The sequence below is a fragment of the Mya arenaria genome, chromosome 12, assembly GCF_026914265.1.
Source record: "Mya arenaria isolate MELC-2E11 chromosome 12, ASM2691426v1".
NCBI classification, from domain to species: Eukaryota; Metazoa; Mollusca; class Bivalvia; order Myida; family Myidae; genus Mya; species Mya arenaria.
In genome coordinates, this window is record NC_069133.1 from 6,266,948 (window position 1) to 6,281,959 (window position 15,012).

The 15,012-nt window shown below is 39.1% G+C and overlaps 1 protein-coding gene across 4 annotated transcripts in view; it reads right to left on the reverse strand.

Annotated features, from left to right (window-relative positions):
- LOC128211492 (antiviral innate immune response receptor RIG-I-like) overlaps window positions 1–15,012 on the reverse strand; it is a 32,645-nt gene that overhangs the window by 9,152 nt on the left and 8,481 nt on the right. For 2 of the 4 annotated variants that reach the window (XM_052916343.1, XM_052916344.1), the window contains exons 3-9: window positions 3,223–3,357; window positions 2,021–2,398; window positions 1,808–1,846; window positions 1,573–1,686; window positions 976–1,065; window positions 371–520; window positions 70–158 (exon numbers count right to left, since the gene is read on the reverse strand). In XM_052916343.1, coding sequence (XP_052772303.1) covers window positions 70–158; window positions 371–520; window positions 976–1,065; window positions 1,573–1,686; window positions 1,808–1,846; window positions 2,021–2,398; window positions 3,223–3,357 — 995 coding nt within the window. The remainder of the gene's footprint in view (window positions 1–69; window positions 159–370; window positions 521–975; window positions 1,066–1,572; window positions 1,687–1,807; window positions 1,847–2,020; window positions 2,399–3,222; window positions 3,358–15,012) is intronic. The other 2 variants (XM_052916345.1, XM_052916346.1) reach the window with 2 other exon arrangements.

Here is a 15,012-nt window from a genome sequence, read left to right on the forward strand (position 1 = left end):
CATACTTTTAATCAGTATAAAGTACTTATACATAAGTTCAATAAAAAACATGAGTGGAGAAATACTCACGTTGTATTTTGGAAAAACTTTCTTGAATCTATCAAACTGCTGGCGAATTAAAATTCCAGTCCGAGCCATAACTACAACTTTCCTGGTTCCTGAAATAAATCGAGCATTTATCTATATTATCTATCTTATAAACTAGTATTTCAAAAGTATATTGCCAGGAAAGTAATTACGCAGAGACTAGACAACTTTATAAAATACATGTATGTTCAAACATATACATTCACAATAAATATCGCAAATGGATTTCATTGAACAACTTCAGCTGAGTTCGCTAAATATTTCACGCAAACTTAAATACTACCTTTCGTCGCTTTACTAAGGTGCTCTGACACGATATGCATTGCAACCCAAGTTTTGCCAGTGCCTGTCTCAGCACATATGATGGTGTTTTCGCCCTGAATCGCTCGCTCAGCTAGTTCATACTGGTAATCCCTCAGATTAAGTTTTGGATCTGCAATATTTAAGATCCTTTAGTTTATAGTAGTTTCAGTGACCTCGGCAATGACAAATGCTGAAAGAATTACTCTAGATCCCATTTGCTGGATATAAACCAGTAGTGGTGTCCAGTTTGGGAGGTCACTAGAAGAAAACCCTAGTGGGGATCTTAGGTGAGAAGCGGCCACCAATAGAGCACTCTCACCCTGGCTTCAATTGAACCCATAATACCTCTTTGGTTAGAGTCTGACACATATGATACTAGACCAATTATATCCGTCATTGCTTAGTTACACACAAATTCTAAAATGTCTAAGCCTTCATATTCAACAAATGTATTCGTGTCATTTAACTTTCAAATTAATTTTTTTAACGTAACGTAGATATAATTGGTTGTTAAATGCTTTTAGAACGTACTTACTGTCATTCCTCAATTATTATTTAATTATTCTTGATATATAATACACAAACTTTGAAAATCGTTTTTGTATTCGGAATCAGAATCAAGCTCATCTTCGTCCGACTGAAGAACAGCATCATCTTCATGTACGGAGTCTTGACCTAAAATTAAAGCAAAAAGTACATGAATTTGCTCGCCGTATGAAATGATTGAAGTAAAAATTATTTCTAAGTCCGAGAACTGTAGTATTTATATACAGTTGACATTTCTAAAGTTCGAGGTATGTAGTAAGTATTACAGTTTTAATTTCAAATGTGCAAGGCCTGAAGTAATTATAATCAGTTCTCATTGCTAGAGTTCCAGGTCAGTGATTATTCCATACAGCTCTCATTTTTAGATGGTGTGGTCTGATGAGATGGTTGAAATTCTTACACCCAACAGTTATATGTATCATGAACAGATATGAACAAGTCCAAATTGGTACTTAAGTAACCATATAAAAGCAAGACAATAACAAAAATCAACTAAAGAACATAACTTTCCACTTTTGTATTTGTATCGAGCAACATTTTGAAAATAATCACGATCATCCAAATGTACTATGTTGTTTTGTCAAATGTTTGATCGACCATCATGGTCCTTAAAAATGCTAAACAGGTCTACTTGACCTTTTAGACCGAGCGCTTCCGTGCAGTCTGTACTACTAGATGAACGTTCTTTCGCCTTGTCTGTTCCTTCCAAAGATTGTTCGCACTGTGATCTTTTTTCGGACGCGCCACAAGCTTTTTTGAAAAAAGTAACATCAAAGCTTTCTTTTGAAAAGAGAATCTTAAATAACCGATAACTTTAAATATTAATTCATACGCTGTACATGGATATTAATTAAATGAAGAATCTGTTTACCATTTTGCTGTTCTTTAATCCCATCGGTTGATGTTTCACCTTTAAACAACAAGTTTTTACGTAAAATTCATTTTTGTTAAGGCCTGTCTGGGCCCATTTATAAATGAATTAAGGCATTGCCCTTTTAATTCTTCGCAGTTGATTTTAGCAGATCTCGACATACAATTACATCTAAAAATAGGAATACTATTAGTTAAATGAGGATATACTCACAATTTTTTTCAGGATCAAACATATGAGGGCATTCCAAGAAATCAGGTTCTAAAAGTTCACACTCCGAGGTGTAGTCGTTATCCCGAAGCGCGCAAAGGAACGCGTAATACCATTCCCTTGGTCGTAATTGAGACTGCATTCTGCGTAGAAGGCACATTATACCATACAACCTGCTTTTAGATTGGCATAGATTAAGGACTTCATCGCGGTTCACTTCTGTTATAGCCTTCTTCGAAACAAGGCTGCTTATTATGTCTATTGGATTAATAGTTTTCTCTAGCTCCGGACCAAAGAGTCGTATCAGTTTTCGACCTCTTAACCTGTCCTCTTCCGAACCTACATTGTCTTCTACCAGTAATGACTTGACGTATACCAGCTCTGAAAATGTGACAAACAAGGTTGAGAATTTAACTATTGATGTTCGTTTTTCGGCTTGTCATCGACAATTAGACAACTCGTAGACACAATTAAAACATTACCGGATCGGTTCTCGTAAATGAATAAAAATGAATGGTATTCTCGAAAATATTAAACGACATTTACAATTTATATTATTGTAAAGATCCTTTCTTGTATTTTATATAAAGGTGAAAAAGTAATAATGAAAAGTGCCTTATGGATCAGTGTAATATGGGCGCATAAGAATTAACAACAAGAACATATGTTAAAGTAGAACATGTTACATATTGTATCCAGTTCAATATAACCATTACACATATTTTAGAATAACACATTTGTATTATAACATTGACAAATTTCTATTGCTATGCAATCAGATCTCAAAATATGCACAAGTCCGATTCGGGAGAAAAGCTCCTGACACCACAGTTTTCACAATATTGAAACGAAATATTAACCAGCCTACAGTAGAAGTGTTCTTACACGGTACCACATTCTCCGATTTTCGAAATATGTCCGTTAAATGAAATTATCAAACAAAATGTAAATCATACTCACGTTTGTTCATGTAAATATAGGGCACAGCTCCACCACGGAAGTGTCGACAGCTTTTTTTCTTTGCACCACCGTAAAGTGGTGGAGCTGGCGTTTAGAGGCCGTGATTCAGCTGGTCCAAGAATTTGTCAGTATGCTAGTCAAGGCTTGCTTATTTACAAATTCCTGAACCCGTTGAATAAAATATTAGTTTATAAGAAGTTCATAACTTTAAGTATTTATGAAAAGCTTAAATAGAAGAATCTAACCTTCTTGTTCAAGTGCATTTATGAACGACATCCACTTATTTGGAGCAGAGCTTCTACCAAAGGAGTCCAGAACAGCCTCTCCGGCTTCTGTTGTTGTTCGATTCTGATATATCTCATGTAACCTCGACTTCTCATCTGCAAGTGCAATAAATTAAGGCTTAACAATTAAAAGGGTGGTTGGGAAAGCAATACATTTCAATTTTGTAAAATGCTTTACGTGTATTCGTTTGAATTGTTAAAACATAATTTCTTTGGTTAGAAGGGGAATTTAGCAATAGCAGATGCACAAGGATAGTTCTTGAATTTCATTCAAAATCCATTAACATCACACGGAAAAGTCCTTTAACTACACTTTTGTTAGTAAGCTTTTTGTGTCGAACTGCTTTAGAATATCATAAATTGGTCGTTTAAATATATATATTAAAAATGAAAATGCAAACTAATCTGTATTGGACTACAAGTTGTTCTTTTAAATGGGACACTACAATTTGTTGTTTTGAAAGTTATGATATTAAGGGAAAGGTGTTGTGTGGATAGTTTCATATATTTGGGCACCTTACGATGTTTTGTGGATAGTTTCATATATTTGGGCACCGTACGGTTTTGTGTGGATAGTTTAATATATTTGGGCATCATACGGTGTTGTGTGGATAGTGCCATATATTGGGGCAATATGCAGTGTTGTGTGGATAGTTTCATATATTGGGACACTATGCAGTGTTGTGTGAATAGTTTCATATAGTTGGGACATTATGCAGTGTTGTGTGCATAGTTGCATATACTGGTGCACTATGCATTTTTGTGTGGATAGTTTCATATTTAGGGGCACTATGCAGTGTAGTGTGGATAGTTGCATATATTGGGGCACTATGCAGTGTTGTGTGAATAGTTGCATATATTGGGACACTATGCAGTGTTGTGTGAATAGTTTCATATATAAGGGCACTATGCAGTGTTGTGTGTATAGTTGCATATATAGGGGCACTATGCAGTGTTGGGTGAATAGTTGGATATATAGGGGTACTTTGCAGTGTTGTGTGGATAGTTTTATATATTGGATCACTATGCAGTGTTGTGTGAATAGTTTCATATATAGGATCACTATGAAGTATTGTGTGGATAGTTTCATATATTGGGGCACTAGGCAGTGTTGTGTGTACAGTTGCTTATATTCGGGCACTATGCAGTATTGTGTGGATAGTTGCATATATAGGGATATTATGCAGTGTTGTGTGGATAGTTTCATATATTGGGGCACTATGCAGTGTTGTGTGGATAGTTTCATATATTGGGGCACTATGCAGTGTTTTGTGTATAGTTTCATGTATTGGGGCACTATGCAGTGTTGTGTGTATAGTTTCATATATTGGGGCACTATGCAGTGTTGTGTGTATATTTTCATATATTGGGGCACTATGCAGTGTTGTGTGGATAGTTTCATATATTGGGGCACTATGCAGTGTTGTGTGGATAGTTTCATATATTGGGGCACTATGCAGTGTTGTGTGGATAGTTGCATATATAGGGGCACTATGCAGTGTTGTGTGAATAGTTTCATATATAGGAGCACTATGCAGTATTGTGTGGATAGTTTCATATATTAGAGCACTATGCAGTGTTTTGTGTACAGCTGCTTATATTGGGGCACTATGCAGTGTTGTGTGGATAGTTTCATATATTGGGGCATTATGCAGTGTTGTGTGTATAGTTTCATGTATTGGGGCACTATGCAGTGTTGTGTGGATAGTTTCATATAATAGGGCACTATGCAGTGTTGTGTGGATAGTTGCATATATTGGGGCACTAGGCAGCATTTTGTGGATAGTTTCTTATATAGGGGCACTATGCAGTGTTGTGTGGATAGTTGCATATATAGGGGCACTATGCAGTGTTGTGTGTATAGTTGCATATATTGGGGCACTATGCAGTGTTGAGTGGATAGTTTCATATATAGGGGCACTATGCAGAGTTGTGTGTATAGTTGCAAATATTGGGGCACTATGCAGTGTTGTGTGTATAGTTGCAAATATTGGGGCACTATGCAGTGTTGTGTGGATAGTTTCATATACTGGGGCACTATGCAGTATTGTGTGGATAGTTGCATATATTGGGGCACTACGCAGTGTTGTGTGGATAGTTTCATATATTTGGGTACTATGCATTATTGTGTGTATAGTGGCATATATAGGGGCACTATGCAGTATTGTGTTGATAGTTGCATATATTGGGGCACTATGCAGTGTTGTGTGGATAGTTGCATATTGGGGCATTATGCAGTGTTGTGTGGATAGTTTCATATACTGGGGCACTATGCAGTGTTGTGTGGATAGTTGCATATATAGGGGCACAATGCAGTGTTGTGTGGATAGTTGCATATATTGGGGCACTATGCAGTGTTGTGTGGATAGTTTCATATATTGGGGCACTATGCAGTATTGTGTGAATAGTTGCATATATTGGGGCACTATGCAGTGTTGTGTGGATAGTTTCATAAATTGGGGCACTATGCAGTGTTGTGTGTATAGTTTCATATATAGGGGCACTATGCAGTGTTGTGTGGATAGTTTCATATATAGGGGCACTATGCAGTTTTGTGTGTATAGTTGCATATATTGGGGCACTATGCAGTGTTGTGTGGATAGTTGCATATAATGGGGCACTATGCAGTGTTGTGTGGTTAGTTTCATATATTGGGGTACTATGCAGTATTGTGTGGTAAGTTGCATATATTGGGGCACTATTCAGTGTTGTGTGGTTAGATTCATATATTGGGGCACTATGCAGTGTTATGTGGTTAGTTTCATAAACTGGAGCACCATTCGGTGTTATGTGGTTAGTTTCATAAATTGGGGCACTTTGCAGTATTATGTGGATAGTTTCATATATTGGGGCTCTATTCAGTATTGTGTGGATAGTTTCATAAATTGGGACACTCTGCATTGTTGTGTGGTTAGTTGTGTACATTGGGACACTATGCAGTGTTGTATGGATAGTTGCATATACTATGGCACTATGCAGTGTTGTGTGGATAGTTTCATATATTGGGGCCCTATGCAGTGTTTTGTGGATAGTTTCATATATTGGGGCACTATGCAGTTTTGTGTGGATAGTTTCATATATTGGGGCACTATGCAGTGTTGTGTGGATAGTTGCATATATTGGGGCACTATGCAGTGTTGTGTGGATAGTTTCATATATTGGGGCACTATGCAGTGTTGTGTGTATAGTTTCATATATTGGGGCACTATGCAGTGTTGTGTGGATAGTTTCATATATTGGGGCACTATGCAGTGTTGTGTGGATAGTTTCACATATAGGGGCACTATGCAGTATTGTATGGATAATTGCATATATAGGGGCACTATGCAGTGTTGTGTGGATAGTTTCATACAAAGGGGCACTATGCAGTGTTGTGTGGATAGTTTCATATATAGGAGCACTATGCAGTGTTGTGTGGATAGTTTCATATATTGGGGCACTATGCAGTGTTGTGTGGATAGTTTCATATATTGGGGCACTATGCAGTGTGGTGTGAATAGTTTCACATATAGGGGCACTATGCAGTATTGTATGGATAATTGCATATATAGGGGCACTATGCAGTGTTGTGTGGATAGTTTTATACAAAGGGGCACTATGCAGTGTTGTGTGGATAGTTTCATATATAGGAGCACTATGAAGTGTTGTGTGGATAGTTTCATACAAAGGGGCACTATGCAGTGTTGTGTGGATAGTTGCATATATATATTGGGGCACTATGCAGTGTTATCTGGATAGTTGCATATATAGGGGCACTATGCAGTGTTGTGTGGATAGTTTCATATATAGGGGCACTATGCAGTGTTGTGTGGATAGTTGCATATATAGGGGCACTTTGCAGTGTTGTGTGGATAGTTGCATATATAGGGGCACTATGTTGTGTTGTGTGGATAGTTTCATACAAAGGGGCACTTTGCAGTGTTGTGTGGATAGTTGCATATATAGGGGCACTATGCAGTGTTGTGTGGATAGTTACATATATTGGGGCACTATGCAGTGTTGTGTGGATAGTTTCATATATAGGGGCACCATGCAGTGTTGTGTGGATAGCTGCATATATAGGGGCACTATGCAGTATTGTGTGGATAGTTGCATATATAGGGGCACTATGCAGTGTTGTTTGTATAGTTTCATATATAGGGGCACTATGCAGTGTTGTGTGGATAGTTGCATATATAGGGGCACTATGCAGTGTTGTGTGGATAGTTGCATATATTGGGGCACTATGCAGTGTTGTGTGAATAGATTCATATATTGGGGCACTATGCAGTGTTGTGTGGATAGTTTCATATATAGGGGCACTATGCAGTGTTGTGTGGATAGTTTCATATATTGGGGCACTATGCAGTGTTGTGTGTATAGTTGCATATATAGGGGCACTATGCAGTGTTGTGTGAATAGTTGCATATATAGGGGCACTATGCAGTGTTGTGTGGATAGTTTCATATATTGGATAACTATGCAGTGTTGTATGAATAGTTTCATATATAGGAGCACTATGCAGTGTTGTGTGGATAGTTGCATATATAGGGGCACTCTGCAGTGTCGGGTGGATAGTTGCATATATAGGGGCACTATACAATGTTGTGTGGATAGTTGCATATATAGGGGCTCTATGCAGTGTTGTGTGGATAGTTGCATATATTGGGACACTATGCAGTATTGTGTGGATAGTTGCATATATAGGGGCACTATGCAGTGTTGTGTGTATAGTTGCATATATAGGGGCACTCTGCAGTGTCGTGTGGATAGTTTCATATATAGGGGCACTCTGCAGTGTCGTGTGGATAGTTGCATATATAGGGGCACTATACAATGTTGTGTGGATAGTTGCATATATTGGGGCACTATGCAGTGTTGTGTGGATAGTTGCATATATAGGGGCACTCTGCAGTGTCGTGTGGATAGTTGCATATATAGGGGCACTATACAATGTTGTGTGGATAGTTGCATATATAGGGGCTCTATGCAGTGTTGTGTGGAAAGTTGCATATATTAGGACACTCTGCATTGTTGTGTGGTTAGTTGTATACATTGGGACACTATGCAGTGTTGTATGGATAGTTGCATATACTAGGGCACTATGCAGCGTTGTGTGGATAATTTCATATATTGGGGCACTATGCAGTGTTTTGTGGATAGTTTCATATATTGGGGCACTATGCAGTGTTGTGTGGATAGTTTCATATATTGGGGCACTATGCAGTGTTATGTGGTTAGTTTCATAAACTGGAGCACCATTCGGTGTTATGTGGTTAGTTACATAAATTGGGGCACTATGCAGTATTGTGTGGATATTTGCATATATTGGGGCACTACGCAGTGTTGTGTGGATAGTTTCATATATTTGGGTACTATGCAGTATTGTGTGGTAAGTTGCATATATTGGGGCACTATTCAGTGTTGTGTGGTTAGTTTCATATATTGGGGCACTATGCAGTGTTATGTGGTTAGTTTCATAAACTGGAGCACCATTCGGTGTTATGTGGTAAGTTTCATAAATTCGGGCACTTTGCAGTATTATGTGGATTGTTTCATATATTGGGGCACTATTCAGTATTGTGTGGATAGTTTCATATATTAGGACACTCTGCATTGTTGTGTGGTTAGTTGTATACATTGGGACACTATGCAGTGTTGTATGGATAGTTGCATATACTAGGGCACTATGCAGTGTTGTGTGGATAGTTTCATATATTGGGGCACTATGCAGTGTTGTGTGGATAGTTTCATATATTGGGGCACTATGCAGTGTTTTGTGGATAGTTTCATATATTGGGGCACTATGCGGTGTTGTGTGGATAGTTTCATATATTGGGGCACTATGCAGTGTTGTGTGGATAGTTTCACATATAGGGGCACTATGCAGTGTTGTGTGGATAGTTGCATATATTGGGGCACTATGCAGTATTGTGTGGATAGTTGCATATATAGGGGCATTATGCAGTGTTGTGTGGATAGTTGCATATATAGGAGCACTATGCAGTGTTGTGTGGATTGTTTCATATATAGGGGCACTATGCAGTATTATGTGGATAGTTGCATATATAGGGGCACTATGCAGTGTTGTGTGGATAGTTGCATCGATAGGGGCACTTTGCAGTGTTGTGTGGATAGTTTCATATATAGGGGCACTATGCAGTGTTGTGTGGATAGTTGCATATATAGGGGCACTATGCAGTGTTGTGTGGATAGTTTCATATATTGGGGCACTATGCAGTGTTGTGTGGATAGTTTTATATATAGGGGCACTATTCAGTGTTATGTGGATAGTTTCATATATTGGGGCACTATGCAGTGTTGTGTGTATAGTTGCATATATCGGAGCACTATGCAGTGTTGTGTGGATAGTTTCATATATTGGGGCACTATGCAGTGTTGTGTGTATAGTTGCATATATAGGGGCACTATGCAGTGTTGTGTGAATAGTTGCATATATAGGGGCACTATGCAGTGTTGTGTGGATAGTTGCATATATAAGGGCACTATGCAGTGTTGTGTGGATAGTTTTATATATAGGGGCACTATTCAGTGTTATGTGGATAGTTTCATATATTGGGGCACTATGCAGTGTTGTGTGTATAGTTTCATATATCGGAGCACTATGCAGTGTTGTGTGGATAGTTTCATATATTGGGGCACTATGCAGTGTTGTGTGTATAGTTGCATATATAGGGGCACTATGCAGTGTTGTGTGAATAGTTGCATATATTGGGGCACTATGCAGTGTTGTGTGAATAGTTTCATATATTGGATAACTATGCAGTGTTGTGTGAATAGTTTCATATATAGGAGCACTATGCAGTGTTGTGTGGATAGTTGCATATATAGGGGCACTATGCAGTGTTGTGTGGGTAGTTGCATATATAGGGGCACTATGCAGTGTTGTGTGGGTAGTTGCATATATAGGGGCACTATGCAGTGTTGTGTGGATAGTTTCATATATTGGGGCACTATGCAGTTTTGTGTGAATAGTTTCATATACTAGGGCACTATGCAGTGTTGTGTGGGTAGTTGCATATATAGGGGCACTTTGCAGTGTTGTGTGGATAGTTTTATATATAGGGGCACTATACAATGTTGTGTTGATAGTTGCATATATAGGGGCACTATGCAGTGTTGTGTGGATAGTTGAATATATAGGGGCACTATGCAGTGTTGTGTGGATAGTTTCATATATAGGGGCACTATGCAGTGTTGTGTGTATAGTTGCATATATAGGGGCACTATGCAGTGTTGTGTGGATAGTTGCATATATAGGGGCACTATGCAGTGTTGTGCGGATAGTTGCATATCTTGGGGCACTATGCAGTGTTGTGTGTATAGTTTCATGTATTGGGGCACTATGCAGTGTTGTGTGGATAGTTGCATATATAGGAGCACTATGCAGTGTTGTGTGGATAGTTGCATATATTAGGACACTCTGCATTGTTGTGTGGTTAGTTGTATACATTGGGACACTATGCAGTGTTCTATGGATAGTTGCATATACTAGGGCACTATGCAGTGTTGTGTGGATAGTTTCATATATTGGGGCACTATGCAGTGTTTTGTGGATAGTTTCATATATTGGGGCACTATGCGGTGTTGTGTGGATAGTTTCATATATTGGGGCACTATGCAGTGTTGTGTGGATAGTTTCACATATAGGGGCACTATGCAGTATTGTATGGATAATTGCATATATAGGGGCATTATGCAGTGTTGTGTGGATAGTTGCATATATAGGGGCACTATGCAGTGTTTTGTGGATAGTTGCATATATAGGGGCACTATGCAGTGTTGTATGGATAATTGCATATATAGGGGCATTATGCAGTGTTGTGTGGATAGTTGCATCGATAGGGGCACTTTGCAGTGTTGTGTGGATAGTTTCATATATAGGGGCACTATGCAGTGTTGTGTGGATAGTTGCATATATAGGGGCACTATGCAGTGTTGTGTGGATAGTTGCATATATAGGGGCACTATGCAGTGTTGTGTGGATAGTTGCATATATAGGGGCACTATGCAGTGTTGTGTGGATAGTTTCATATATAGGGGCACTATGCAGTGTTGTGTGGAGAGTTTCATATATTGGGGTACTATGCAGTGTTGTGTGGATAGTTGCATATATTGGGGCACTATGCAGTGTTGTGTGGATAGTTGCATATACTAGGGCACTATTCAGTGTTATGTGGATAGTTGCATATATAGAAGCACTATGCAGTGTTGTGTGAATAGTTTCATATATTGGGGCACTATGCAGTGTTGTGTGGATAGTTTCATATATCGGGGCACTATGCAGTGTTGTGTGGATAGTTTCATATATTGGGGCACTATGCAGTGTTGTGTGTATAGTTGCATATATAGGGGCACTATGCAGTGTTGTGTGAATAGTTGCATATATTGGGGCACTATGCAGTGTTGTGTGAATAGTTTCATATATAGGGGCACTATGCAGTGTTGTGTGAATAGTTGCATATATAGGGGCACTATGCAGTGTTGTGTGAATAGTTGCATATATAGGGGCACTATGCAGTGTTGTGTGAATAGTTTCATATATTGAATAACTATGCAGTGTTGTGTGAATAGTTTCATATATAGGAGCACTATGCAGTGTTGTGTGGATAGTTGCATATATAGGGGCACTATGCAGTGTTGTGTTGGTAGTTGCATATATAGGGGCACTATGCAGTGTTGTGTGGGTAGTTGCATATATAGGGGCACTATGCAGTGTTGTTTGGATAGTTTCATATATTGGGGCACTATGCAGTGTTGTGTGAATAGTTTCATATATAGGGGCACTATGCAGTGTTGTGTGGATATTTGCATATCTAGGGGCACTTTGCAGTGTTGTGTGGATAGTTTTATATATAGGGGCACTATACAATGTTGTGTGGATAGTTGCATATATAGGGGCACTATGCAGTGTTGTGTGGATAGTTGAATATATAGGGGCACTATGCAGTGTTGTGTGGATAGTTTCATATATAGGGGCACTATGCAGTGTTGTGTGTATAGTTGCATATATAGGGGCACTATGCAGTGTTGTGTGGATAGTTTCATATATTGGGGCACTATGCAGTGTTGTGTGGATAGTTGCATATATAGGGGCACTATGCAGTGTTGTGTGGATAGTTGCATATATAGGGGCACTATGCAGTGTTGTGTGGATAGTTGCATATATAGGGGCACTATGCAGTGTTGTGTGGATAGTTTCATACAAAGGGGCACTTTGCAGTGTTGTGTGGATAGTTGCATATATAGGGGCACTATGCAGTGTTGTGTGGATAGTTGCATATATTGGGGCACTATGCAGTGTTGTGTGGATAGTTTCATATATAGGGGCACCATGCAGTGTTGTGTGGATAGTTGCATATATAGGGGCACTATGCAGTATTGTGTGGATAGTTGCATATATAGGGGCACTATGCAGTGTTGTTTGGATAGTTTCATATATAGGGGCACTATGCAGTGTTGTGTGGATAGTTGCATATATAGGGGCACTATGCAGTGTTGTGTGGATAGTTGCATATATTGGGGCACTATGCAGTGTTGTGTGAATAGATTCATATATTGGGGCACTATGCAGTGTTGTGTGGATAGTTTCATATATAGGGGCACTATGCAGTGTTGTGTGGATAGTTTCATATATTGGGGCACTATGCAGTGTTGTGTGTATAGTTGCATATATAGGGGCACTATGCAGTGATGTGTGAATAGTTGCATATATAGGGGCACTATGCAGTGTTGTTTGGATAGTTTCATATATTGGATAACTATGCAGTGTTGTATGAATAGTTTCATATATAGGAGCACTATGCAGTGTTGTGTGGATAGTTGCATATATAGGGGCTCTCTGCAGTGTTGTGTGGATAGTTTTATATATAGGGGCACTATACAATGTTGTGTGGATAGTTGCATATATAGGGGCTCTATGCAGTGTTGTGTGGATAGTTGCATATATTGGGACACTCTGCATTGTTGTGTGGTTAGTTGCATATATAGGGGCTCTATGCAGTGTTGTGTGGATAGTTGCATATATTAGGACACTCTGCATTGTTGTGTGGTTAGTTGTATACATTGGGACACTATGCAGTGTTGTATGGATAGTTGCATATACTAGGGCACTATGCAGCGTTGTGTGGATAATTTCATATATTGGGGCACTATGCAGTGTTTTGTGGATAGTTTCATATATTGGGTCACTATGCAGTGTTGTGTGGATAGTTTCATATATTGGGGCACTATGCAGTGTTATGTGGTTAGTTTCATAAACTGGAGCACCATTCGGTGTTATGTGGTTAGTTACATAAATTGGGGCACTATGCACTATTGTGTGGATATTTGCATATATTGGGGCACTACGCAGTGTTGTGTGGATAGTTTCATATATTTGGGCACTATGCAGTTATATGTGTATAGTTGCATATATAGGGGCACTATGCAGTATTGTGTGGATAGTTGCATATATTGGGGCACTATGCAGTGTTGTGTGGATAGTTGCATATATTTGGGGCTCTATGCAGTGTTGTGTGGATAGTGGCATATATTGGGACACTCTGCATTGTTGTGTGGATAGTTGCATATATAGGGGCTCTATGCAGTGTTGTGTGGATAGTTGCATATATTAGGACACTCTGCATTGTTGTGTGGTTAGTTGTATACATTGGGACACTATGCAGTGTTGTATGGATAGTTGCATATACTAGGGCACTATGCAGCGTTGTGTGGATAATTTCATATATTGGGGCACTATGCAGTGTTTTGTGGATAGTTTCATATATTGGGTCACTATGCAGTGTTGTGTGGATAGTTTCATATATTGGGGCACTATGCAGTGTTATGTGGTTAGTTTCATAAACTGGAGCACCATTCGGTGTTATGTGGTTAGTTACATAAATTGGGGCACTATGCACTATTGTGTGGATATTTGCATATATTGGGGCACTACGCAGTGTTGTGTGGATAGTTTCATATATTTGGGTACTATGCAGTATTATGTGTATAGTTGCATATATAGGGGCACTATGCAGTATTGTGTGGATAGTTGCATATATTGGGGCACTATGCAGTGTTGTGTGGATAGTTGCATATTGGGGCACTATGCAGTATTGTGTGGATAGTTGCATATATTGGGGCACTATGCAGTGTTGTGTGGATAGTTGCATATATTGGGGCACTATGCAGTGTTGTGTGGATAGTTGCATATATTGGGGCACTATGCAGTATTGTGTGGATAGTTGCATATATTGGGGCACTATGCAGTATTGTGTGGATAGTTGCATATATTGGGGCACTATGCAGTGTTGTGTGGATAGTTGCATATATTGGGGCACTATGCAGTATTGTGTGGATAGTTGCATATATTGGGGCACTATGCAGTGTTGTGTGGATAGTTGCATATATTGGGGCATTATGCAGTGTTGTGTGGATAGTTGCATATATTGGGGCACTATGCAGTGTTGTGTGGATAGTTGCATATATAGAGGCACTATGCAGTGTTGTGTGGATAGTTGCATATAATGGGGCACTATGCAGTGTTGTGTGGATAGTTTCATATATTGGGGCACTATGCAGTGTTGTGTGGATAGTTTCATATATTGGGGCACTATGCAGTGTTGTGTGGATAGTTGCATATTGGGGCATTATGCAGTGTTGTGTGGATAGTTGCATATATAGGGGCACTATGCAGTATTGTGTGGATAGTTGCATATATTGGGGCACTATGCAGTGTTGTGTGGATAGTTTCATATATTGGGGCACTAT